The 27,224-nt window shown below is 38.2% G+C and overlaps 1 protein-coding gene across 1 annotated transcript in view; it reads right to left on the reverse strand.

Annotated features, from left to right (window-relative positions):
- The window catches only part of DSCAM (DS cell adhesion molecule), a 760,400-nt gene that overhangs the window by 284,389 nt on the left and 448,787 nt on the right, over positions 1-27,224 (reverse strand). Inside the window, exons 5-8 of the mRNA XM_064380165.1 lie at positions 20,222-20,500; positions 15,450-15,725; positions 6,693-6,989; positions 5,682-5,957 (exon numbers count right to left, since the gene is read on the reverse strand). Of these exons, the coding sequence (XP_064236235.1) occupies positions 5,682-5,957; positions 6,693-6,989; positions 15,450-15,725; positions 20,222-20,500 (1,128 nt within the window). The remainder of the gene's footprint in view (positions 1-5,681; positions 5,958-6,692; positions 6,990-15,449; positions 15,726-20,221; positions 20,501-27,224) is intronic.

The raw sequence follows: 27,224 nt of genomic DNA on the forward strand, positions 1-27,224 counted from the left end.
CACTTCTGCATAGTTACATGCATTTCAGAACTGCTTGAGCCTTAACCACCATCAATAATAAGCATATTATTTATATCAATCTTTGAAATTAAAAAAACAATTATTCCAGGCATATGCCGAAAATAAGCAGAAGGGTTCTATTACCAAAAAAATACATGATGAAGAAATAGCGCTGTTTCCAAATATCATCTAAACCTATATGCACACACTTTCTGCTATACCCAGTATTTTGTTTTTTAAAAAACCAAACCTCCTGGAGATAAGATACAATAATTTGGTTTCACTGTTGGCAGTGTTATTGCTGGGATCAAGTGGGCCACTTTCACTTCCCAAGGAAGCCAATTTCTGAGGCTTCAGGTTTGTTCTTCTAAAATTAGCTGGGTGAAATATTCACTGTGTGATCTCCAAGGAAAGGTAGTGGAGCTGCATTTATATGAACAAAATAAGAAAGCTTCTTTCAATTCTAATCCACAGGAAAAGCCAAAATTCTAAGTCTTTTCCTAAAATTTGCTGATTTATTATCTTCCACCCCTAATGCCCCATAATTGAAAGTGGTAAAGGTTGTTAATTTTTAAAAAGCCTTGATGAACCACAATCCTGACCATTGGAGTATAATTTAATTAATAAATTAATATTTCATTTAAAAACATTTTATTTATTGATTGAGACAGAGTCTTGCCCTGTCACCCAGGCTGGAATGCAGCGGTGCTATATTGGCTCACTGCAACCTCTGCCTCCTGGGTTCAAGCCATCCTCCCTCCTCAGCCAACCGAGTAGCTAGGATTACAGATGTGTGCCACCATGCTTGGTTAATTTTTGTATTTTTAGTAGAGACCGGGTTTCGCCATGTTGGCCAGGTTGATCTCAAACTCTTGGCCTCAAGTCATCCTCCTGCCTCGGTTTACCAAAGTGTTGAGATTAAAACATTTTAAAATGTAAATTTAAATGTTCAGAAGTCAATTAGTTTAAGACCTTCTAAGATCTGAGTAAAGGCTAAGACTGTGAATGGTGTATAATTACTACTCTGTATTGGAAGTAGTTCACCGCAGCCTCGTACTCCTGGCCTCAAGCCATCCTCTTGTCTCAGTCTCTGGAGTAGCTGGAACTACAGCTGTGTACCACATCACACCTAGGCCTCCCAATAACTGGGATTACAGTTGTGCGCCTCTGCACTTGGCTGTTTAAGCAGGGGTAATTTGGGTTCTTACACCTTGCAACCAATAGAGTCATAGTCAATACATGGATCTGTGCCAATCTGGGAAATCTAAAAAGGGGAAAAACTTACATTTCACACAGTCCTTGTTTGAATTTTTGTCAGACTTTACCTTCAGATATTTGGTGAAAGGTTGTAATGTGAGCCTGACTGAGGGCTGGAGAAGCCTGTCCACACGAAGTTAAAATCTGCAATGTGGCACACAGAGTCCCCTGTGGGTCCCATCCAGGCTGTGGTGTTGAGCATCATCTATTCACTGATGTCACCAGATCTGCAGCCCGGATTCCTGAACTCTACTCTCTCATATCTAATTTCCTCCTGAGAGCATCCACTTATTTGTTTAGTGTGTATTTCAACCTCAACACATCGATAACTAGACTCTTAATTGCCTTCCTCAAACCTCTCCACTGCATCTTCTGCTGACTCAGGAGAAAGCAATGTCATTCTTCCTGCTACTCAGGCCAGAAGCCTGACTTGGTCCTTGATGTCTTTATTTTTCTCACACTTGTATCCAACCAGCAGGTAAACCAAATGAATAGACCTTCAAAATAGATCTAGAATCTGTCTTCCACCCACCAACTCCTTTGCTCTCCCCCTGGTCCAAGCTGCCATCATCTCTCACCTGGATTCACTTTCCGTCAGGTCATTCTACTTGCCCCTTTCCCCACATAGACCATTCTTAGCACAGGAATCAGATGCATCCTTATTATTCTTTTTTTAAAGATGGGGTCTCGTTATGTTGCCCAGACTGGAGTGCAGTGGCTATTCACAGGTGGAAATATAGTGCACCACAATCTCAAACTACTGGACTCAAAGTATTCTCCTATCTCAGCCTCTGGAGCAGCTGAACTATAGGCTTGTCCCACCATGCCTGGCTAAAACCTTTTAAAACCTTTTAAAACCTCAGTCTGGCCATGTGACTTTTCTATTTAAAGTCATCCAATAAAGCCCCCATCTCAGAAAATCCCATGTCCTGAAAACCCAAGTCCTGATCTAGTAAGTCCCCCATGAAAAGGCTCTGCGTCTTTTGACCAGAGGCCTCTGAGTTTTTTCTCGTTCACTTCGTCCCCGCCACACCAGCCTCTCTATTATTCCTCGAACTTGCCAGGCATACTGTAGATACTGTGGCTCTATTTTTTCTCTTTGCTTAGGAAGTTCCTCCCCCAGATAGCCATGAGCTGTCTTGAACCTCTCCACCTCTTTGCTTAGAATCTCACGTTTTCAAGGCAGCCTTTCCTGACCACTCTAATAAATTTTGCAAGCCCCAAATCCCAACAACTGCTATTTCTCTCCAGACAATTACGATGAAATACCACATAGAATAATATTTTCCTTCTTTTGTTTGCGAGTAGTTACAAAAGAGATGACAAGTTTTACACTGTATGATAGGTATTTAGAAGAAAAGAAGCTCCTGCAGGCAAAATTATTCGATTGAACTATTTTCTAAAATCATAGGTGTATTGTTTACAAGAGACAATAAATTATTCTTTTAGGCATAAGCTAGTTTGAGTTGGTTTCTGTCACTTCAAAAGGATCAAGATGAATACACTGATTTATATCGGTCTGGCAAATTTAAAGAATAAAAGTTAATGATTCAAATGGCCTTTGTTTAAATTAAAGTCTCCTGAAAATTACATTAAAATATTATATCTATTTATCCGATGGTCATACTTTTGGAAATTTTTCTTGAAAAAAAAATCTTAAAATCAGACAAAGTCCAGTGTATAAAGAAGCTCATTTGATGCATCATTTGTAATGGTCAAACATTAGAAATAAACTACATTTTTAGCACCATATTAGATATTTTCAAAATGTAGCTCACAGACCTCTAGGGATCCCTGAGACCATTTTAGGTGATTTGTAAGAAGAAAATCATTTTTCTGACAATGCTAAGATGCTGTTTGCCTTTCTCATGCTGTTGATATTTGCACTGTCAGAGCAAAAGCAATGGTGAGTGAGACTGCTGGGCCTTAGCACGAATCCCAGCAGTGACAGTAACATGACGGGTGCTCACTGTACTGTTTACCAATGCATACTCTAAGTTTCTTCTTAAAAAATGCCAGATTCATCTGCAGACACTTGATGAAGCAACAAAAATCACAGTTTTATTACATCTTTGCCCTGAAGCTCGTGTTATTTTTAATGTTCTATGTCCTGTATAATAAAATGAGAAGAAGGCACAGTGTTCGTCTGCCTCCTGAGCAGCATGGCTGTCTTCAAGCAGAGGATGCCTACGCTTGCTTGAGTTGCAAGTTCAGCCAGCTGCTTTTTTTTTCATGAAATGCCATTTCTTTCTTAAAAGCATAGCTACCTAAAAAAATGATGGTTATGCAGCTTTTTCTATTTGTCAGACAATTTCTTAGAGAGAAAGGAGCCTATCACTCCTATGATTACAACTGATGGTGTTTATTACAAATAATAAAATTCAAAGTCTCAAGAAAAAATGGAATTTTAGAAAACTTGTATCCATCACTATGAATTTGACAGTTTACCAATACCTGAAGACTTTCTGATGAGATCATGGTAATGTTAGTAGTTTTGATATTTTGATATAACAAATTGTGTCAACATTTGGAAGATCTGCATAACACAGTGAACCAATCATTTCCAAATGATCAACTTTTTATGTTACAAAATCATGTGGGTAAAACATTCCTTCCAAGGGTATCATAGACCAATGAATTTTAAGATGGCAGAGTACAGAAAATGTATTGATATGTCATCTGACTATTGGAATGAACCATTAAGATACTGTCTGCTGGGCATGGTGGCTCATGCCTGTAATCCTAGCATTTTGGGAGGCCAAGGTGGGCTGATCACGAGGTCAGGAGATCAAGACCATCCTGGCTAACATGGTGAAACCCCAACTCTATTAAAAATACAAAAAATTAGCCAGACGTGGTGGCGTGTGCCTGTAATCCCAGCTACTCAGGAGGCTGAGGCAGGAGAATTGCCTGCACCCAGGAGATGGTGGTTGCAGTGAGCCGAGATCACGCCATTGCACTCCAGCCTGGGCGACAGAGCAAGACTCCGGCTCAAAAAAAAAAAAAAAAAAAAAGATACCGCCATATTTTAATTATCTGCACAGTATGGAGTACCATCAGGTGTTTTCTGGTTTATTCACTTGTTTTATTCATTGTTTGTCTCTCCTGACTGAGAAGAGAGTCAATGAGGGGAAAGACTTTGCAGAACTTTCTCATTATTGTATTTCTTGGTGCCTAGAGCTGTGCCTGGCATGAAGCAGATGTTCTGTAAATGAGGATTAAAGAAATAAACACAATCACAAAATGAACCTTTATGCAGCTATCACCAGTCTGATTTACCAAGAATGTCTAGTGATTTGAGGAAATGCTCAAGATATGTAGTTACTAAAAATGGATTTATAATTATGTGCAGGCATATCTGATATACAATACACAATACATATTCTATAATATATAATGTAATGCAATATATGCCCCATAATATCTATATTATTATTTTCATGTGTATGTGTGTTTGTAGGAGTTCTCAAAAAAGTAAAACTCACAGGGTTGGTGGGAAAAGAAGGTTGGGGAAGATCACAGGAAACCTATGCAACTTTGTAACAAGGGCAACTAAAAGACAATTATTGGTGCCTGAGGAGATAGCTTGGGCAGCTGAGGCAGGTGGCTCAGTGTGGCTAGAAGCAACATCCACAGGTTGTGGAAGTAATTTTATAACATATTAGTTCTATTCTTAGGACCTACCTCATGTAGAGTCTTTACATAATTAAAACAATTTTATTTCATATTCAGCTCAGGAAACTGACTTGGAGAATAGAAGAAATAAGTTTTTCTAAGGGTCTACCACTACAAAGCTGTATCCCTGGATGAGTCTGATCACCTTACTGTTTTTTCTGGTAAGGAGATTGCAGTTGAATTGCAAGATCTCTAGAAATCATCCTGACAGGTAGATTCCATGAGAGTCCATGTCATGATGTTAAGAATAATTTAATAAGGAAAATTTTCTGTGGCATCCTTTAAACATACAATTTCTATGTTGTTGCTTTGACCTGCTCATCTACTGAACATAAGACGTTTGTTTGAAATCCTCATCCAATACAGAAAATCCCTTCCAGCTAAGTTCTAAGAGAACTTGCTTTTAGGAGGTTTTAGGAAAAGAAAATTATCTATTTTAAAATTATCTCACACATAACTAAATAACCAAGCCAATGATGTGCTCCTTTTCTTCGGTTGTAATGTTAACAACACATGTCATTTGGAAAACCAAGCCAAAATTCCACCTGGAGAGAAAATTAGAGCAACTACAGGTCCTGTGAAGGTTCTGTCAGTAAAGAGGACATCTCAAGTTCCCTGTCATTCTCCAGCCCGTACAACTGTCCTGCTCGAAATAAGCAGATCTTAGATTACCTGACACCCACTCGTTGGTCTGGGAAGTAGTCGGGCTGTGGAGTGGGTCGTGTGGGAACCGGGAGAACAGGGCTTACCTTTCACGGTCACGTGGACGCTCTGGCTGGTGGAGAGCTGTGGTTGAACCAACACGTTGCACGTGTACTCCCCCTCGTCCACTTCCTTTTGCACATCCGAAAGTTTAAGAGTTCCATTGTTCTCAAACGCCACTTGGCGGTGGTTAAAAGGAAGCAGGTTAGAGTTCTTGTACCACTTAATGGAGTAATACGGATAGCCAATCACACGACAGTGAATGTATGTGTCCCGTCCAGCTATTGCTGTGATGTTTTTCATTGGTCGAATGCTTGCAGGCCCTGGAGAGACACAGAGACACTCTTGAAAATAATTTAAGGGTACATTTCACGTGGGGAAATGGGTACACTTTTCCTTTAGTTAAAATGCAGATTATATTCATGGAAGCACATCTTTTTCAGTTAAACAAATATTTTTGCATGTGGCATTTTCTACAAAGAAGGTTTTTCTTTCCTTTTCTTAAATTCAAATGAATTGAATAAGTGTTACTTTATCAGCTATTTCTATGAAAATGTTTTGAATCACAAACTAAAAGGCAATTTAATTAATGGAAAGTAACTAGTCTACGCTGGACAATCATGCACTTTTGGTGAAAACACTGGCAGCATCTGATCAATTGTTTAACTCTCTCTATAAAATCTAGGATGACGATGGAGGTTACACCACGTTGCAGCATGAATGTAAGTTTAATACCATGTACATGAAGGTTTACCATGAATGTGGAAGAACCGTAGAGAGGGAGAAAGGAAAGGGCATGCAGAGCATAAACCAGGAAAGGAAACATCTGGTGAACAGATCTAGAGTAAAAAAGAACAAGCTGACTACAGAAACCAAAATGCCATTTCCAACATGAACCCAGTCAGTGCCATTCCTGAGTAGGAAGAAGAGGGCAGGAAATGGGAAGCAGCAGTTAATCCGCTCTGGCATTCCAAGACCCAGCTCGGTGCATGCAGAAACCTTCTTCTCCACTATAATGAGTTATGTGTGTTTTTTTGAGGAGCTGATTTGACAAGCACCTCTTACGTTTATTCGAGCCTGGTACAGGACGACTCCCGCCGAGTTGTTGGCAGTGCAGCGGTAGACTCCCCCGTCCCGGACCTGGGAGCTGGAGATGTTCAGGTAGCTGACCACGTTCCCCTCCGATGTGATCATCTGGCTGATGCGGTGACTGCCACCCTTGAGAATCGGGTCGTCGTCCAGCGTCCACGTGATCGTGGGCAAAGGTGTTCCCTTCACGTTGCACATGAGGGAAACCGGCTCTGCTGGACTCACCACCTTTTCACTAAAGGCAGAAATAATTTTGGGAGTTCCATCTGCAGGAAAACAAATTATGGAAGAAAGTGGCACATACAAATAATTAAACAACTTCCAAGTACATTTATTTACTGTCTAGGAGGTAGATGTAATAGTTGTTAAACACTACCAAAAGGGTCTGGTTTTATAGATAAAGCAAAAACTTCAATCGGAACTACAGTTCACTATCTTCAAAACAGGTAAGCACAGCATTAGCAAGATTTAATAAACTGCTTCTACATTTTCTGATTGACTTAAGAGGAATGGTAATACAGCTCAGATGTTCAGGTTAAACAATGACAGCTCCCAGGAAGTCCCTAATTCAAAAGGGGTGTTTCCCCACACGAAGTTATAAACAGAGGGAAAAGCCACACCCTCTTACTCCCACAAACAGTCACTTAATCTATTCGGTTGGTACAAGAGTGATTGCAAACAGTAATGGCAAAAACAGCAATTACTTTTGCATCAACCTAATATTTCCCTCAAGTTGTTTGGAGTTTTCTCACTACAGAATTGTGTTTACAGGAATAAAGGAAACTAGCAAGAGACTGATGATCTCATCCTCATCATTTCCTCATAAGAAGTCCTCTTTTATAGCTTTAATTACTGATGGTAATTACATGCAAACTTCCAGGAAGTCTCTGAGAATGGGTAGAAGCTAAATAAAGTTTGTATTAAATGCCATATATTAAAAACCTCTAAAGATATCTTAAGTAGGGTACTCAAGCGTGTTTTAAATGTCTCTCAAAGTATCTTAAGTAGGCTGGCCATATAATTTATCATCCAACCTGGGAGACTTTTGAGACTGAAATGGATATGACTAATAATTATGCCAAGAGAACAGACATGACCCAGAACTGTCGCAGGCAAACTAGGATCTTAGTTTTAGAGAAGTATCCATAGAAATATTCAGTATGTTTACATACATCAAATTTTCAAAATCCAATATCTTTCTCTCATGCATATGGATTTATTTCTTATTATACAGTAATAATTACAAATGCATGTTTCTTTTTTATATGCTTTTTCATTTATAAAAAGAAATACATGCATATTAAAGGAAATATATGAGAATCAGAAGAAAAGTTACCAATAGGTCAGCCAGCCTCAGGCACACAAATCAACATTGTGACACATTTTTTCTAGGCATAAGTGGGTCATTTTGACATAATTGCAATCACATGCCACAGGATTTCTGCGTCTAGTAAGAGACCTTGCTGGAGGGGACATTTTTCATTTTTTAAAAGAATTTTTATGTTCAATTAAAGGGTTGTCCCATAATGAAAGAATTACTATTGTTTTCTTGTTTTTAATTTTTATTATAAAAATAATATATCGTCATTCTTATCTTTCTTGTTAAAAATTGGAAAGTACAGACAAAAAGAAAGGAGGCGAGCCAAATTTAGGATAGCTTGCAGCTCCATCAGGGAAAGAGGACAGTTAACGGTCAGTAGTTTCAAACACCTTTGAGGAAAGTGTCACTCATTCCCCCAGAACCTTGGGGCCTAGTTTTTGGCTGGGGAGGCCAGTTATGTAGGGTCTTCACGGTGGTGGGGCTGTGCTGCAGCTCTTCCCTCCACCCCTCCACCCTCTATTCCCTCTCAAATTCCTGAACCTCGCTTCTTCCTTACAGCTCATGTTTCAGGTGGCTGGAGAAGGCCCTGGAGTGTGTTTTCTCCCAGATGTGCTCCTAAGTAGCATATTGCAGCATCCCCGGGTTGTAAGCATTTTGTCTCTTACTATCAGAGATGAAAAAGAAAACTTGAAAATATTAAAATGAAATATCTGTGCTTTTGTCTTTTATGCACTGCAGACATTACCTCATCATGTCCTGTGTTTAATTTTACAGAGAAGTTAGATGTCGTCATGACTGCTATTCATTGTCCACGGTCAGTCATTAATGCTTAGGAGTACTGGAGTTATTTCATATGTCCTTTATAATGCCATGCTTTTTGTAAAATGGGTTTAGCTGTAAATTTCTTTTCACTGGTTTTTACATTAAGCTCTGAAAACTCAAGTGTTTAGGAAAGTGTTCTTCAGTTATACTTCTTTTTTTGTAGGCAAATTTTACATATGGTGAAATATACAGATCTTAGGTGTACAGCTTAGTTTTGCTAAATATATACACACCTGAGTAACCACCAAAACGATCAAGACATAAAACATTTCCATCACCAAAATTCCCTAAGGGTTGCTTTCAATAAATCCCCATCCAATATATATCACTGCTCTGATTCCTATTACAATTGCTGGTTTTGTCTGTGCTTGAGCTTTGAAGAAACACAATAATAGAGTATGCACTCTTTATATGTGCATATATTCCATCATAACCAGAGTACGCTTAGAATATAATTAGAAGATGTAACTTTGGAACAGTACTATTATCTAACACACAGCCCAGCAGAATTCTGTTGATGACCGCTAATATCCCTCATCACTATTTTTCCAGTACAGTCAGTATCACCCATTACTTATGTCTCATGTCATTTCAGTCTCTTTTCATCTGGAACATTCTTGAGTCTCTTTTGTGTTTCTTGATATTATATTTTCGAAGAGTAATTTTGTAGCCAGTTGCTGAAATTGGGCTTGTCTCATATTTCTTCATGATTAAATGCAGGCCGTATGTTTTTCCCAGAAATGCCACGGAAGCCACGTGTTTTACATGCCTATTGGTCATCCGTGTGTTTCCTTTAGTGAGTGTCTGCCCCTTGTTATATCAGACTGTCTGCCTTTTTGTTCTTGATTTGTTGTGGAAGACAACAAATGGAAATATTTATGCAAGTGAAATTCAAGGAAATATATATATATATTATATATATATATATATATATGTATGTCAGATATCCTATAGAGATTATACATAATATCTATCAACATATATATAGCACATATATTTGTGCGTGCATATTTTCTCCCAGTCCCTGGTTGCCTTTTTCTTTTCTTAATGTGTTTGTGTTTGTGTTGACATTTAATGCTTGTTTTGTCCTAAGAAATCATTACCTATTCGCAAATCATGAAGAATTCTTCCATGTTTTCTTTTAGAGACTTTACTGCTTTATATTTTACATTCAACTCTGTATGTATATCAGATTGATTTTGTGTGGATATGAAGTGTGATGTAGGAATTATTACTTATTTTTTTGCCATACATTTATTGGGTTGTTTTAGTGTTAATTTGTTGAAAAGGTACATACACATGTATGTGTGTTTTCTTTTCTTTTATTTTTTTGAGACAGTGTCTCCCTCTGTTATCCTTGGTGTGGCACAATCTCCCAAGTAGCTGGGACTGCAGGTGCACACCAGTACACCTAATTTTTTTTTACAAAGTTTTGCCATGATTCCCAGGCTGGTCTCAAACTCCTGGACTACAGGGATCCCCCTGCCTCAGCCTCCAAAAGTACTAGGATTACAGGCACAAGCCACCATGCCCTGGTTTTGCTTGAAATTAATCATTTCAGAGAGAATTATTAACCTAAGAATTAGTTTTCTAATTCTTGAATATGGTATATCTTTTCAATTTTTTAGGTTATTTCAATTTTATATTAGCAGAGTTCTGTATTTTTATATGTTGAAATCTTTTACATTTGTTTAAAGCATATTCCTATGTTTTGTGTTATTGAAAATGAAAATTTCAAGATATTAGTTTCCAATTGTTTGTTCTGAGTATGTAGAAATAAAATTGCATTTTGTATATTATTCTTATTGCCAATAACTTTTTAAACTCACTTACAGAAATTACTTTATCGTTTTCTTGGGATATTCTTTGTAAACAACAACATCTGTAACTAAGACAGCTGAAATTTTTCCTTTCCAAACTCCACGCATTTTATTTCTACTCAAGCCTAAGTAGGGCTGCTAGCATAATGTTAAATAGAAGTGTTGGATGTCGGCGTCCTTGCCTTGGTCTCAATCTTAAATGAAAAACATTTAGCGTTTAACCAGTAAGTATAATTTTAGCAGTAGACTGTTCATACATGCCACTTATCAGGTCAAGGAAGATCCCCAGAGTCTCTAATTTGCTAGAGATTCTTTATGCTGAATGGATGTTGAATTTCATCAAATGATCTTTTTTGTATATGTTGAGATAATCAATTGGATCTACTCTCTTATTCCATTAATAAAGTGACTTACATGGATTAGATTTTTAATGTTCTTCCAATCTTGCATTTACAAGATAAGCTCCAATTGATTACATACATACACACACAGACACACACACACACACACACACAGATCTATAAGTATATCTATGTGTGTGTATAGGTTTTAAATTATGTCTACTAAAAGTTAAAATTGCAGTCCTTTATGTGAAGTGTAAGAACCTTGCAACAAATAATTCTGCACTTTGTTTATTATATCTATTTATTTTATTAACTCTATAATAAAGTGTTGTAATTTTATTATTTTTATTTTATTTTTAGAGATGGAGTCTCACTCTGTCGCTGAGGCTGGAGTGCAGTGGAATGATCTGAGCTCACTGCAACCTTCGCTTCTTGGGTTCAAGCTATTTTTCTGTCTCTGCTTATAGCTGAAATTACAGACACATGCCACCACACCTGGCTAATTTTGTATTTTTAGTAGAGATGGGATTTTGCCATATTGGCCAGACTGGTCTCAAACTCCTGATCTTAAGTGAGCCGCCCGTCTTAGCTTCCTACAATGCTGGGATTACAGGCATAAGCCACCATACATGGCCACGTGTTGTAATTTTACAATGTAATAACTGTCAATTGTTTAAAGAATTGTTTAAAGAAATTAAAAAGGAAAACACAATTTTGCTAAATATTTACTAATATATTTACCATTTCTCATGGTATTTATTTCTATGGATATGTTTTCATTTTATGTTTCATTTCTGTTCCATTTTACCTATATCCTACAGATGTGTGTCCATTTTCTACATCCTGCATGACTTCATTTATCATTTATTAATGTGCAAATCTGCTGACATCATATTCTTTCACCTTTTTATTACTGAAAATATCTTTACTTTGCCTTAATTTTTAAAGCCTTCTGTTGCTGGCTTTTTTTGCTATAGAAGTCTATGTTGGCAGTCAGGTGCTGTGGCTCACGCCTGTAATGCCAGCACTTTGGGAGGCCAAGGCGGGTGGATCACGAGGTCAAGAGGTCAGTACCATTCTGGCCAACATGGGAAAACCTCTTCTCTACTAAAAATACAAAAATTAGCTGGGCGTGGTGGCACACACCTGTAGTCCCAGCTACTTGGGAGGCTGAGGCAGGAAAATCACTTGAACCTGGGAGGTGGAAGTTGCAGTGAGCCAAGATCATATCACTGCACTCCAGCCTGGCGACAGAGCCAGACTCTGGAAAAAAAAAAAAAAAAAAAGTCTACATTGGCAGGGCTTGTATCTTTGTTTTTCGTTTTCTTTTCAACATTTTAAAGATGTTGCTTCATTGTCTCCTGTCCTCCAAAATATCTGATGAATCATCCGCCATGTTATTGATGCCTCCTTTATGTAATATTTTTTCTCCCTCAGATTTTTAGGTCTTTCTCTTTATTTTTGGTTCTCAGCAGCTTAACTCTGATGTACCGACATAGAATGTTCTTCGTGTTTATTTTTGGTGTTTGCTGAGTTTCTTAGATCTGCAGCCTTACTTTTACACCAAAGTTGCTAAAACTAAGGCTATCATCTCTTTAAATACTTTTTTCTTCCGCATTCCCTATCTCCTATTTTTCTGGGCCTCTAGTCATACGTGTATGTCAGGCCATCTGATGATGTCCCACTTGTCGCCAAAGCTCCAACCATTTTCTTTGTGGTCTTCTTTCTCTCCAGGCTTCAGATTGGATAATTTTCTAAGATTGATCTTCAAGTTCACTGATACTATCTTCTTCCTTCTTTAATCTTATATTAAAGTGAGTACGGTGATTTTTTTTCATTTCATTTTTTTTTTTTTTTTTGAGACGGAGTTTCGCTCTTGTTACCCAGGCTGGAGTGCAATGGCACAATCTCGGCTCACTGCAACCTCCGCCTCCTGGGTTCAGGCAATTCTCCTGCCTCAGCCTCCTGAGTGGCTGGGATTACAGGCACGCGCCACCATGCCCAGCTAATTTTTTTTGTATTTTTAGTAGAGATGGGGTTTCACCATGTTGACTGGGATGGTCTCGATCTCTTGACCTCGTGATCCACCCGCCTCGGCCTCCTAAAGTGCTGGGATTACAGGCTTGAGCCACCACGCCCGGCCGATTTTTTTTCATTTCTATTGATTCTTTTCTATAGTGTCCGTATCTCTGTTGATCTTTCCCATACGTTCCGTCCTTCAGTCCGTATTTCCCTTTAAGTTAAATCACTGCAAAGTCCTTGTCTGCCAGTTCTAATGTCTGGGTCCTCTCATGGTGTGTTTCTATCGCTTGCCTTTTGTCCTTTGGTCGCAGAGCTCCGTTTTTTGCATGTCTAATCATTTTTTATTGCACACTTGTATTCTCTCCCACATTTTTGCAGTTCACATGTATCCTCAGTGGAAGAGGACACTCCACAATTTGCTTTCAATGTCTCTCAAGTGTTTACATATACTTTTGCTTCTCCCAAAGTTTCCCATTTTTATCAGCTTTGGAGTTAGTCTGATACATGCTATTTCACCATTCCCGAAACTGAAAACTCTTCTTATTCTTTTTTTAAAAATCATTCCATTTACCAGGTACTAAGGTTTTATTCTGAATCTATAAATATTAAATTCAATTTTATAGGAATCACTCATAGGAAATACTCCCAGATTTTCCATTATACTAACGGTCAGTCCTAGTTCACAGTATTGTAATTTTTTATAATTTTACTTTAATCCATCACTATTTCAGTGAGAATAATGGGAGTATTTTTATTTTCCAGAGGAAACTAGCTGGATACCCTTTTAAACCAGGTACTAGATATGTATTTGCAATTCCATTTCTGCTTTCTTTTGCTACATTAGCACTGTCATCTCTCAGAAGAGAAAAAAATAAAGTGAAGCTTCTTGTCCTGAATGGAAGCTGACATGCGACAAATAAATCCGTGAGTGTGCTGGCTGTGCTCCTCAGCGCCCTTTTTAGTTCAAGTGACAGGCTCTTTTGGAGATGAAAGCAGACATTATTTTTCCAGGGAGACTTGAGTGTCCTTGAAGTCTTTCTTGCTGTCACTCTGATAACCTGAACTCTTTTGACATCATTATGGATTATCGATATGGTCTTTAGGGTTTCTTAGTCACACAAAATGGTTGCCGAGGTAACTGGGCCTAGACAGGTAATATCCCTTTTTTTTCTGCAAAGAATCTAAAAATCTAACTATGTAAGGACTAGAGTGCATCATCATTTGCAAACTGGTTCTGCACAAATTGACTACTTTCTGCACTTAATTATTGTATGGAACAGTGTCAGGCATTTAATGTAAATACCATGCCTGCAGCTAATTTCACCTCTGCTTTAAAAATCACACGGTCTGCAATCAGAATAGGAATCTCATTGCTAAGCCTGCTACTTCTTAAAAAAATGGCTATGGTCAAAGAAGAATAACAGAAATATGGTCTTAGATTGAAGATATATTTAAACTTATTTTCATATATTAATGTGTTTTATTTGTTCTCCCTTTAGGCTATATCAAAATCATTGTATTATTTTAATCAATTGATAACAGATAAATTTTAAATTACATATAAAGACATAATTTCCAACAACACACACAAATACATAGATAGAAGCTAGTTCAATCATGTAGTGATAAATATATATTGCCTGTGATAGCTTCCTTCTCTGGCTGCCTGATAAGATTTAGTATGCAGTAATCAGTTAAAAAGAGCAAACAGTATCACATATCTAAAACCTGCTATTATACCACAAATTAATTCCTCACAAATTTCATTTACTTAAATCTGTAAACATTTGGATGGAACTAGGGACAACTGCACCAACCAGATGCCATTTTTTCACTCCAACAACCGCTGTGTTGACATTTGGTTCTGCATTTTGACTCTGAAATTGTACTTCTCCACTGGAGGCCATTGCCCCCACCCCACCCAGCGAGCACCTGGCAATATCTGGAGACATTTTGGTTGTAATAACTTGGAGGAAGTTGCTATTAGCATGCATCCAGTGGAAAGAGGCCAGAGATGCTGCGAAATATCCACACCGCATAGGAAAGTTCCCCAAGCAAGGCATTCTTGAAAGACCCTGGTCTAAATATGAATGGTCAACAAAACTGTTAAGTGTCAAGTTTCTAAGAATTAAATCTTGGGAAATAACTTCTAAGACATGAGTGGGCAACATGTATTTATTTTACATTACTTCTAATATGAAACAATTTCATTCTCATCAGAACATTCTCTCCCATTTGCCTGATTTAGCTTGAAAACTCAGGGTAGGGTACTAGCTGGTGAGACAGACAGAGAGCCTAGACTGAGTGATCAGCACTGCTTCACCCTGTCTTCTTCTTTTCTGAGTGCTCTGGGTTTGGGTTCTTTTTCAGCTGTACCCTATAACGAGGCCCACTGACCTTCAAGGACCACCTGCACATAGTCTTGAGCGGACAGCTTGTCCTTGCGCACAAAGCACTGGTATGCGCCCCCGTCACTTTTGACCATGTGATCCATTATAAGGTTTTCGTGGTTGATCCCTGTGATCCTCACATTTTTTCCAGGGTTGAGGATTTCACCATTGCGGTACCAGGAGAGTTCCTGGTCCTCAGTTCCTGTCACGCTGCAGGACAAGGAAACTTGGCTACCCACGCTGCTTTTAACCTTCCGGGGACTGATGGTAGCTTTCAGTGGCTCTGGAGATTTTGGTGAGAGAGAGAGAAAGAGAAAGGTAAAAACATCACTAGGTATCATTTCAACAACATGCTGGACTTTCAACAAAGCAAGTGCATTACTGCAACCACACTCCTTTCAGGTCCTATAAGCAATATTATTTCACAGAGTAACATTTTGCTTGGGGACAACCTCTTTGCTATTTTTTTTTTTTATTTCTGGCTTTATTTCTCTGTGCAACAAGTGGAATAATGTTGGTCAAACTGCCTTTTCACTGAGTCTATGTGAGGATGTCGATATAAATCCACTGACAATAAGAAATGCAATGTGCTGGCTCCCATTAGTGACATAAGTATTGACCATATAAATCCTGTTTTGTCTTGTCCCAAGGCAGCACAGGTGGGTTTGCCCTGGGCCATTCACACACACATGTATACTCACTCATATGCCATTGTGGTTTACCCAGGGCCAATAACACACAATTGTGAAAAAAAGAAAACAGGTTGGTATTATAATTTGTGACCATGAAACAGAGTTTTTCTTTAAAATGAGGCTGAGGGATTTAGACAAAGATGAAACTCTCATTCTTGTCTTCCTCTGCTTTCAATTCAACAACCCTAATCCAATGTAGAAAGCGTTTACTGAGCATCTGTTATGTGCCAAGGATGGTGTTAAACTCACAGGCAAGACAAAATGGAATAATATATGTGGTGCAACTTGTATGTGCTACAAAATTACTGACTATCTTTCATGCATCATTTAAGTCAGTCTTCTCCTAATCCCACAAATTTTGTGTTATCTCCACTGTACAAAACAGAAAATGGTTACTCAGAGAGATTAAGTAACTCAGCCAAATCCAATCAACAGGTAAATGACAGAAAACAATTTTTTTGTGAAAGGCATATATTTATAGATTGTTAAAGGTCAGAAAGTGCTGAGCAGGAAAAATCTGATAAAAATCCTGTCTAGTCATATCACAAATTACAGAAAACTGAAAATAAAGGAAATTAAAGCAAACAGCAAAAATGGCAAATGACATATAGGGAAATATAAAGGTAAGTGAAGATCTGAATGATCTCTGATTGCTTATCAGAAGCAAATGGAGGCCAGAAGGCATTTAAATACATCTTTAACAAACATCTCTTGTAGATGGCTAAGATTTGCTTTGTATCAATTCTGATAATCTCCTACTTTCATTATTATTATTATTATTTTATTTCACTTTAAGTTCTGGGATACATGTGCTGAATATACAGGTTTCTTCACACTTTATACAAAAATGAACTCAAGATGGATTAAAGACTTAAACATAAAACCTACAACCATAAAAACCCTAGAAGGAAACCCAGGCAATGCCACTCAGCACATACACATGGGCAAAGACTTCATGACTAAAACAGCAAAAGCAATTGCAACAGAAGCCAAAATTGACAAATGGGATCTAATTAAACTAAAGAACTTTTGCTCAGCAAAAGAAATTATCATCAGAGTGAACAGGCAACCTACAGAAAGGGGAAAAAATCTATCCATCTAACTAAGGCCTAATATCTAGAATCTACAAGGAACTTAAACAAATGTACAGGCAAAAAACCACCCCATCAAAAAGCAGGTGGAAAAAAGTTTTTGACACCAATTGTTCCTAACTTTTCATCTCAGCACACTGTAAAATCTTTGTTTTCAATGAGCTCAGTCTTCTAGGTGATAAGACAAAGTCAATAAACGGCTGTAATAACCAAGCAGAGTGATGCAGGGGCCACGAGAGACATAACACATGTGGAGGAGGGTCCGTGGGAAAAGCAGGAAATCTACAGATACCAAAAATAAATAGAACTGAGACCAGCCAGAATGGAAAGAGGGAATCACAGAGATTGGGAACCACATGAATTAAGGCAGGGAGCAGGGGGATGTCTCAGAAATAGTTTCTGATTCAGTTTGGATGCAACAGAGAGTCCCTGAGATTTTGGGATCAAACGAAGATAACTAAAGAAAGCATTCAAGAATGTTTAGCAAATAAGTCTTTGTTTCTTTTTTTTCCAGAAATGGGGCCTTGCTCTGTCACCTAGGCTGGAGTGCAGGGATGCAGCATAGCTCTCTGTAGCCTGAAACTCCTCCTTTCTATCTCAGCCTCCTGAGTAGCTGGGACTACAGACACAAGCCATCACACCCAGCTCAAACATACTTTTAATCAAATCGTAGGGCTTTTGAAAAATTACAGTAAGGAAAATTGGTCACTGAAGATATTACACACGTCTAGTGTAGATACAATTAAGATCCAATCTAGGGCAGGACAGAGGTTGAGAACAGACCTGAATAACTCTGTGAGATTCAGTTTGTAGGACTTGGCAGGACTTGGTAGAAAGGAAAGGCTTAAAGAGCATGCAAGATTTCAAGTTTGCATTTGAGGGATGAGAGGGAGGAAAATATTGGTAATAATAATAAGAGCTATTTGGAAGAAAGAGCTGGTGGAGGGTTCAGTATGGTATCCAACACGTGTTTTGAAGTGCCAGCTAAATTTCTGAAAGAACGCTGGTTGACACACTTGTCTGACACTCAGGAAGGAAGCCAAGGCTACAAGCACAGATTCAGAGCTTATTTTCAGAGGCGAGGAATCCGAAGCTCTACAAATGAAACAGCCTAAGGAAAAGAGGAGCTTGACAAGAAGACAGTTCTGAATTTGGAGCCCAAGAATTTGGAGCTTTCCATTAGAGAAGAGAGACAGGAATGAAGAAGCTGTTTTCTTCTGCAGTTAGAAGAAGCGGTCAGAAGGGAGACAGAGAACATTCCAGAAGCATCTGAGAATCAGCCAAATGTGGAAAGAAGAGAACAGTGATAAAAACAAGCGCATTTAGAATTGAGACTTTTAAAATATAGATGGTGATAAGTGCCTTTAGAGAGAGAGCAGTAACACACTCTGAGTTGAGTGGGAGACAGGAGGAGAATGGGCAACAACATGTCTTTGCAGATGGAGGCTAAGAGAGATGGAAAGTGCTAGATATCCAAGTATTAGGAAATAATCTTCCATGTGGAGGAAGCAACATGAGTAATATGACTTGCAATTAAGAAAGGAATGGGTTTGTAGAGGGATTCGGAAGAAGTTAGATTTAGCAGGAATAGTTTTTTATTAATCCACTTATGCCTGAGGTTGCAAGATTTTGAATTTTTGTAATCAGACCTTGGCTACGACCTTGAGCAGTAGGATGTAAATAACTCCCACGTGCTTAGTGTTCCAATAATGGAACACTAGGCATAAATGAATTTTAATGCAAAACAATGGGAGATATGACCAAACAGATTTGCTTGAGATGCCTTCAGTACTATCGTAAGATATAAACTTTATTCAACAGAGAACAGGCAGCTAGGAGAGGTCTTTTAACATAGAAGAGACTTTGAGCCTGTGAGAATAAGTCTTACTGATTGTCCAATACTGCAATATTTTATCCACATGACTCTTCAGCTATAGAAGTGTAACTGTGGATTTTATCATCCATTTCTTTCTAATCCCAGCCTACACATGTTCAAATATTTGCAGGACTCAGGCTGGACAGCCTGTTCCAGATAGTCATTTGGATAGCCAATGTAAATGTATTCTCTTAGGCTAGTATTGTGCGAAGGCAGCCTACACTCAGGTTGACACTGAAGAGAAAGTTCCATAAACAGGAATGGGCCTGGGGGCAAAAGATTTTAAAAACCCTCCGATTTTCAGTGTGAGATTCTTGTGGTTAAACTTGTTCAATTTATCTCATCAAATATAAATATATGTTTTAAAAGGAGCATTACATTGGCAACTAAGACCCCTCTGACTAAGGCTCTGCCTCCCTTTTCTGGCCATGTGATCTTGGGTAATCACTTTAATTTGGCTTCTGCATCAATAAAATTGAGGGTGTTTGAGTAGATTAGATTGTACCCCTGCAATCACATCCCCCCTTCCTCCAAATCTGCCTTCAGTATCCTTCTCAACACATTCCTCAAGACAGCCAAGGCAATCAGTGGAAGATCAAATACACCCATCATATTTGGAGTAGATGATCTATAATACTAGGCACAAGTCTAATAGTTTGCTATGTTTGATGCTTTTGCTGATGATAATCTCATTTAGAAATGTAAAGCAGAAATGGTCTGGAAACAGACAAAAGACAACTGTGCTGATTGGCTACCATCACCCGTGCTGAAAGAGCAATCCTGTCCCCTTCCTTTGTCCATTTTTAGAGAGACTGGCCTGAATTCATCAGCTAGGTAGTGTTATCTTGAAATTGTATCTTGGAAATGTAATAGTCTGTGGCCTAATGTAAATCACAGACTTCAAATCAAATCAGACACCCCAAACTCTCCAGTGGTGTAACCTTGGGCAACTCATTTGAGCATTAATTTTTCACATCTGCAAAATGGGGTTTCTGTTGATCTCAGCTGGACTGTTTTGGGAGTCCATGGAAAGCTACAGAGACAGCATGGAGATTCGCTTATAACAGGAGCTCCATCGACAGAAGCCAACACCACCTTTGCAAGTTACCGTCCAACTTACGTTTCACGTACAGGCGGCCTATCACCTTAGCAGTTCCATATCTGTTGGACACTTCACACACATAGCTGCCTGAATCCGAGGGGCGAGTGTTCTCAATGAGCAGCCCCGTCACGGTCTTCTGGAACCTTCCTGAAAGTTCCAGGGGCATGTTGTCCTTCAGCCAGCGGTAATCTGGCTCAGGGTGCCCAAGCGCTTTGCAAGGCAGCTCCACAAGCTGCCCAGCCATGGCTTTGCGATGGTCAAACCCATCCAGGATGGATGGGGCTGAGTTCGCTGGGTCTGTAGAAGAAAGAAAAACTCTTAAAGGCAGTGAATGAGGAGTGGAAGTGGTCATTTAGAATTGTAGGACTTCATGTATAATTTAAATTCCGTGTATCATACCAACTACTGATACAGATCTTGTACCTATGCAACAATCCTGCATGATCTGCACATGTACCCCAGAACCTAAAGTACAATAAAAAAGAAAAGATTTTATAAGTGAACAGAAAAAGAAATGCCCTATTCATACGATTTATTTTCTGCTCAGAATTTACAAAAGGTACACTGAACGCTGGTCAGAGCCTCTGTGGGTCATTCACCAATAAATGAATAAAAGATTCAGAACGAGCATGCTTCAACAAGAGCTGTCAGCTCAGGCCAAGAATCAGATTGTCTTTTCATAACTGGGAATGCCAGAATTCTCTTTAAAAGATCATTAACGGGTAGAAATATGCAGTTTGAGAGAAGAAATAAGACCTAGTGGTAGACAGATCAGTGGGATGACTATGGTTTGCAATAATCTATTGTATTTTTCAAAATGGCTGGAAGAATTGAAATAATTATAGCTTAAAGAAAAGCCAAATGTATAATGTGATGGATATCCCAAGTACACTGATTTGATTTTAACAAATTATATGAATGCATTAAATTATCACATGTACTCCAAACTATGTGTATCTATTATGCATCAATGAAAAATTAATAAAATAAATATTTTTTTTTAGGTAATGGCTCACTCTGTGGCTCAGGCTGGAGTGCAGTGGTGCAATGATTGCCCAGCACAGACTCAAACTCCTGGGCTCAAGTGATCCTCCTGCCTCAGCCTCCCAATGTGCTGGGATTACAGGCGCGCACTACCACACCTGGCCTAAACAAATTTAAACAGGAAAAAAAGAGCAACACCAGCATAAATAGCTGTTTAGTAAAATTTGTTGCACAAGGAAAAGAGTTCTACACATAGCTATTAAATTTTTAAGCTTTTATTTATTCATTTCACAAATATGTTTTGATCCCCTAGTGCAGACCAGCACAGAGTTAGGCACTAAAGAGAGAGTGGTGGGACAGACAGGTGTCTTCCTGGAGCTGATGTTCTGTTGGGTGGTGGGTGTTGGAGAGCAGGCAACACATTAGCAAGCAAATAAAGATAATTTAGTTTGTAATGAAGTGAAGGAAAGAAAAAGAGGGCATTATAGAGAGTGAAGTCCACGTGCTGTGGGTGTGGAGGCAGCCAGGAGGCCATAAGGTATGGTCCTCAGGGACAGACTCTCGAGCAGATGGTATTTGAGGTCAGGTGAATGAGCACTATCAACAAGATGTGGTGTAGCGAGACAATGGATAAAAAGCAGCAACTTGCAAATGATTGCCTTGACATGGCCTTGTATCGTTTGCCTGTTCTATGACATAAACTTGAGCCAGACGAGGAAATCGATAAAATATTTCCAAGAACTCGGTCTGTGGAAACCATGCAGCTCAACGTCTTTCAGGTTTGTTTGAATGAAGTGATGTTCTCAAGGGCATAATCTTTGTATTACTATGAAGAATATAAAATATAGCATCTGATTGGATGCTAAATGTAAAACTCAGTGGCCTCTCCCTGCTCTCTCTGCTAATTCATCCTATTTCAAACTTGCATGAAACAATACCCTTGCATTCTGCATAGATATTCCAGGAGAGTTACGGGCTCCTGACTCCTGAAATTTTATTGTGTTTGCCTCAGTCAGAAAAATGCCATGATTCTTTTGATCTACCTGCAATAAATCTGATGGCAAAGGACTGGATATCCATTTTCCTATTAAATGAGAGCCATCTGGAACTTCGTACATTTTGACCAACATCTCCCTATTTGTCCCATCCCCTAGTCTCTGGCAACCCCCATTCTATTTCCTGGTTCTCTGGGTTTGACTTTTTTAGATTTCACAGGTATGTGAGACAAGACAGTGTTTGTCTTTCTGTGACTAGGTTTATTTCACTTAGCATAATGCCCTTCAGGTTCATCCATGTCATTGCAAATGGAAAGATTTTCTTCTTTAAGGCTGAATAATATTCCTTTGTATGTATAGGAATAAAATTCCTATATGTACATGTATGTGTATGTGAACACTTAGATTTTTTCCATATTCTGGCTGTTGTGAATGATTCTGCAATAAACATGGAAGTACAGATATCTGATTTCATTTCCTTTGGATATATACCAAGAGTGGGATTGCTAGATCAATGGTAGGTAAAAGGGTACAAAGTTTCAGTTATGCCAGATGAATAAGTTCTGGAGGTTTAATATGCAGCATAGTGACTATAGTTAATAATACTATCTTCTATGCTTGAAATTTGCAAAGACAGTAGATCTTAAATGTTGTCATCACATACACACACATGCATACATACACACACATACATACATATACATACAATTGGTAACTGTGAGGCAATGGATATGTTATTTTGCTTGATAGTGATATGTATATAAATATGTATATATATATATATGCATATCATACAACACATTGTACACCTTAAATATATGCAATTTTCATTTGTCAGTACCTCAGTTAACCTGGAGGAACAACAAGCTCTAGCCAAGGTGATGTAAGAGGAGAAAATGTGTGAGTTTGTAGGAAATTCTGCGTAAAGGTGACTTAGTTTGGAGGGATGTTCTTATGTATTTTTCCTTTGCTTCTTTACACCACCTGGAATGTGCATATAAAGGCAGGCGCTGCAGCAATCATTTGGACTTTGAAATCATCTTGAGAATGGAATTTCACATGAAGATAATGGATCAGAAAGATAAAAGTCTGGTCCCTGGTGACACTGGAGCTGCCAAATCAGCTTCGGGACTTACATGCAAGAGAAGTAAATTTCTGTTTTAAGAAACGGTAACATAAAAAAACTGTTTATCAATAAAAGACGCCTTTAAGAGGCTGTGATTCCATAGTCAGCCACTGGGGGTAGTCAGCAGGCACTATTGAAAACAACAGAAACCTTTAGCTGAAATGTCTTGCCTTTCTATTTCTTTTTTGAGCATCGGAAATAAAACTTCATTATGAACTTGCTGCTCTTTTTATTTCACTGGTGTCTTAAGAGAACAATGTGACAGTGATATGATGAGGGAACCTAAATACTCTTTTAAAGAACACCTGATGAGCTTCCAGGACTCCTCTAATTCTTCATTAACTGAAGAATTCTATATTCTAGAATTATACTCATTCACATGTGTGTCTATGGGGCTCCAGAAGGTGAGAGAGATATAAAAGTTGGACCATACCCAGGTACAGAGCCTGTGCCAGCAGAAACTTCATCGCTTTATTTACCTGCTTCTAAAGGAAATTACAAACGGACTTCGGAAAGTATTGGTTTGAAGATCAAGTTATGTTCATATAGACTGAATAATTAAGTGGAGACAGGCCTAACAAATGATGCCTCACTGATCTCTGACATCCTCTAGCATCAACTGAGAATCCAGAAAAATGGTTAGCTGTCTGCATCCCTGTTCCTGGAAGTATCATCACCTGCACACCCTATGGGTTCAGGTGATAAAAATGTGCCAAAGCCAACTCCAGAAATGGTCTTGGACATCCTCAACTGCATGTGATTCATTACCTTGTAGTACACTAACTTGCAGACCATATAAATGTCATTGGAATAGTGTTTAGTAAGTAGAAATCATATCCAAGATAATATGTATTACTTGGAGTAAGCTTCTCTAATATTATTCTGAACTCTGTCTTCATTTATTTAAGAAATGTGAGAATATAATGATAGCTCTTGTTCTTCAGTAATGCAGATTTTAGTTACACTAGAGTGGAATAATGAAGATATTATAAAGTAGTATGAAAAAATAGTTGTGAAATCTGTCGTTTTGCTTAGAGTAGGAAGTAGAAGTAGAGTCGGAGGAGGTAGCACAGAGATGTCACCCTTTGGCAGGGGTGGCTGACAAAACACACGACAGTGTGCACCTCTGATTTTCTTTGCAAAACAATCCCCCAATCTCTGAAACAAAATGTACCCACTTCTAATGCTATTCATAAAAAATCAATACCCAATGATTGCACTCAAAAAGTTTTATTCTAATTGAAACTATTGGCAGAAATTTTTCAAATAAGATAGTGCTATATAATTCTAACTACATTAAAAAAAAATGGCTGAGATAATTGGATATCCACATGAAAAATAATTTAGAACCTTGCCTCACACTACCTGCAAAAATTAACTCAAGATGGATTATTGGCTTAAATATAACAGCTAAAACTATAAAAGCTTTTGGAAGAAAACATAGGGAAAATATCTTCATGACCTTGAAGAGTTCTTAGGCATAACACCAAGAACACAAGCAACAACAGAAAAAAATTAACAAATTAAACTTCTTCAAAATTACAGATCACAAATTTTATTAGCCTACATTGCATGTTGACCATTCTGGGTCCATTCTTCCAGGTACAGTTGTGCCATTTTAATATGTATTTTATATGTATTCTTTTTTATGACAGGTCTTTTATTGAATTAGGTTTCATTATTATTATTTATTCTGATCAGTTGCCTGGCTTTCTTTTTAAGAGAAATTAGTTATACATGTGTTTCATCATCTCTATCAGATAGCTATACATTTTTATCTCTATTTGCCTTATTTCTTACCATTTTTAATTTCCCATATTAAGCTTTCTGTTTTGTCTACCCTCTGATGTGTTCCAATTTAATTTTAATTTTATAACTCTTCACTTTTCTAACTTTTTCCTAAAATATACCACTTACTGTTTCACAGATTTGTGTTGTTTTATCATTTTTTTGAGATATTTTATTTCTGATTTATACTTCTCTTTCAAAGCTTTAATCATTTCAAACAAAAAATATAATTTTCATATGATTTCTATCAGTATTTTTTGTAGTTACTTCTAATCAAAACTTTTTCTTGGTTAATTTTCATCCTTTTTCCTGTGATAAAGTTGGGTTAAATCTTTTCCCTTTTTGTTTCATTTTGCAATACAACAGAGATTCTTAGTTAATTAGGAGAAGGTTCCTGCAGGAGAGGATGAAATGACTATGTTTTTCCAGCCTTCTCCCTTGATTTACCTTAAAGACTCAACATTTAGCCCATCTCTCAGAGCTGTATGGGTTTCCACGTTTAGCCGTGCATTTCCCAGAACACTGTTTTTTGCATTCTAAGGCTGTGCGTGTTGTATTTTCTTGTGCAGTGTTTCACAGGACAGAATTCTCTAGGGCCTCCTCTGGTTCCTGTTCCTTCTCTCTCTGTTACTGTTAGTATTACACACTGGCTCAATTTGATTTCTAAATCCAGCTGTTCCCCTCAGGGTGAGCTCTGTTCTTCTAAGAGGAGTACTTGCTGAGTACTTCTGCTGTCTTCAAGGACACAGACCACCACGGGCCTGTGCAATCATTACCGGCTACTTTCATGGTCTTTAAACTCATCTCCAACCCAGACCTCACACAGTTCTATCCCAGTGTGGTGAGGACTCTAAGACATATTTTCCTAGGCTTCCACTCAAATAATGCTCCTCTGCCTTTGAAAATGGATGCCTGTTGGTTATTTGCGGTTTTCTGGCACTACCATAGCCCCAGTGGGCGGTCCGCTTCCACCGTCTTCCACTTCTGCTGCTGGTCCTGTTGTTGGCAGTAATCCAGCTGTGTTGAAGGTGCCATCTGTGTACTTTTTTCTTTGTTATCCTATTTTATCTGTGTTGGTTTCAGGAGGAGTTTGGGGTCAAACACCAACATCTTTCCACCATGATCCAAACTCCAGATGTACATTTTTAAATATATTTAAATCTAAGTTAAAATGAGATTCATTTCTCTTTTCCTTCAAAGCTTGGCATGTTAGAATAGCATTCTGCATTCAGTGTCTACATTCTCATCTTTTAGCATTAACAAGTTCTCCCTCAATTGCTTTATTAAAATTTTAATGACAAAAATATTGAGTTATTTTCCATATATGGTAGACTCATATGAGCCTTTTGGTGGCCTGTGACTCTGTGGACCCCTCCCCTCTCCTGGCACCTATCACCTCCCTGTCTTCACCTACACCATTAGCCCTGAATGTTCAGTCTTATTCTTTGGTTATTCTTCTGCAGGTGTCTTAGTGTATGATATTCCCTGGCTAGATTATACACTGATGCTCTCACTTCTCTCTTTTCCAGTGCTCACTAGGCAATCCTGGGACTCCCATGACCTTCATGGTGACCAAATGCTCATGACTATTTCTGTCCATTTTTGAAACATCAGTGAATCACTCCAAAACAAAAGAATGAACAAATATCTTGGGATTAAGAAAAGTCAACTCGCTTTTGCAAACCTGAGATATAAATTTAAAAATCAACACTTTATGATTCAGCATGGAGATAAAAAACGTCACCTGAAACAGAAGATGGGCTCTTAGATCATCACCAATTACGTCATCTCCTGGAGGGAGAAATGCTTACTTATTTTGCTAATCCCAAATTAATTGCATACCAGGATTCCCCTCCTACCTCAAATCCTTCCCCCTTCTTTTCTGAATATGCCATTAGAAAGTTTCTCTTTAATGCAAACAGGACTTTTTCTAGAGTTTTCTGACTAAGTAGAATATTGTCCTCTCCTTAAAGCTACCATGGACTAAGATGATGGTTATTATTCATTTTCTTATTTATTTTCCCCTAAAAGACATAAGAACTATGAAAGCAAGGGAGAAAGTGACAGTCGATTTGAAAAAGAACAGGTAAAAAAAAATACTTGCAAGTTCAAAGGAAAACTAACTTAA

This window comes from Aotus nancymaae, unplaced genomic scaffold, assembly GCF_030222135.1.
Source record: "Aotus nancymaae isolate 86718 unplaced genomic scaffold, 86718_ANA_hifiasm-v0.15.2.pri h1tg000022l_1, whole genome shotgun sequence".
Classification (NCBI taxonomy): Eukaryota; Metazoa; Chordata; class Mammalia; order Primates; family Aotidae; genus Aotus; species Aotus nancymaae.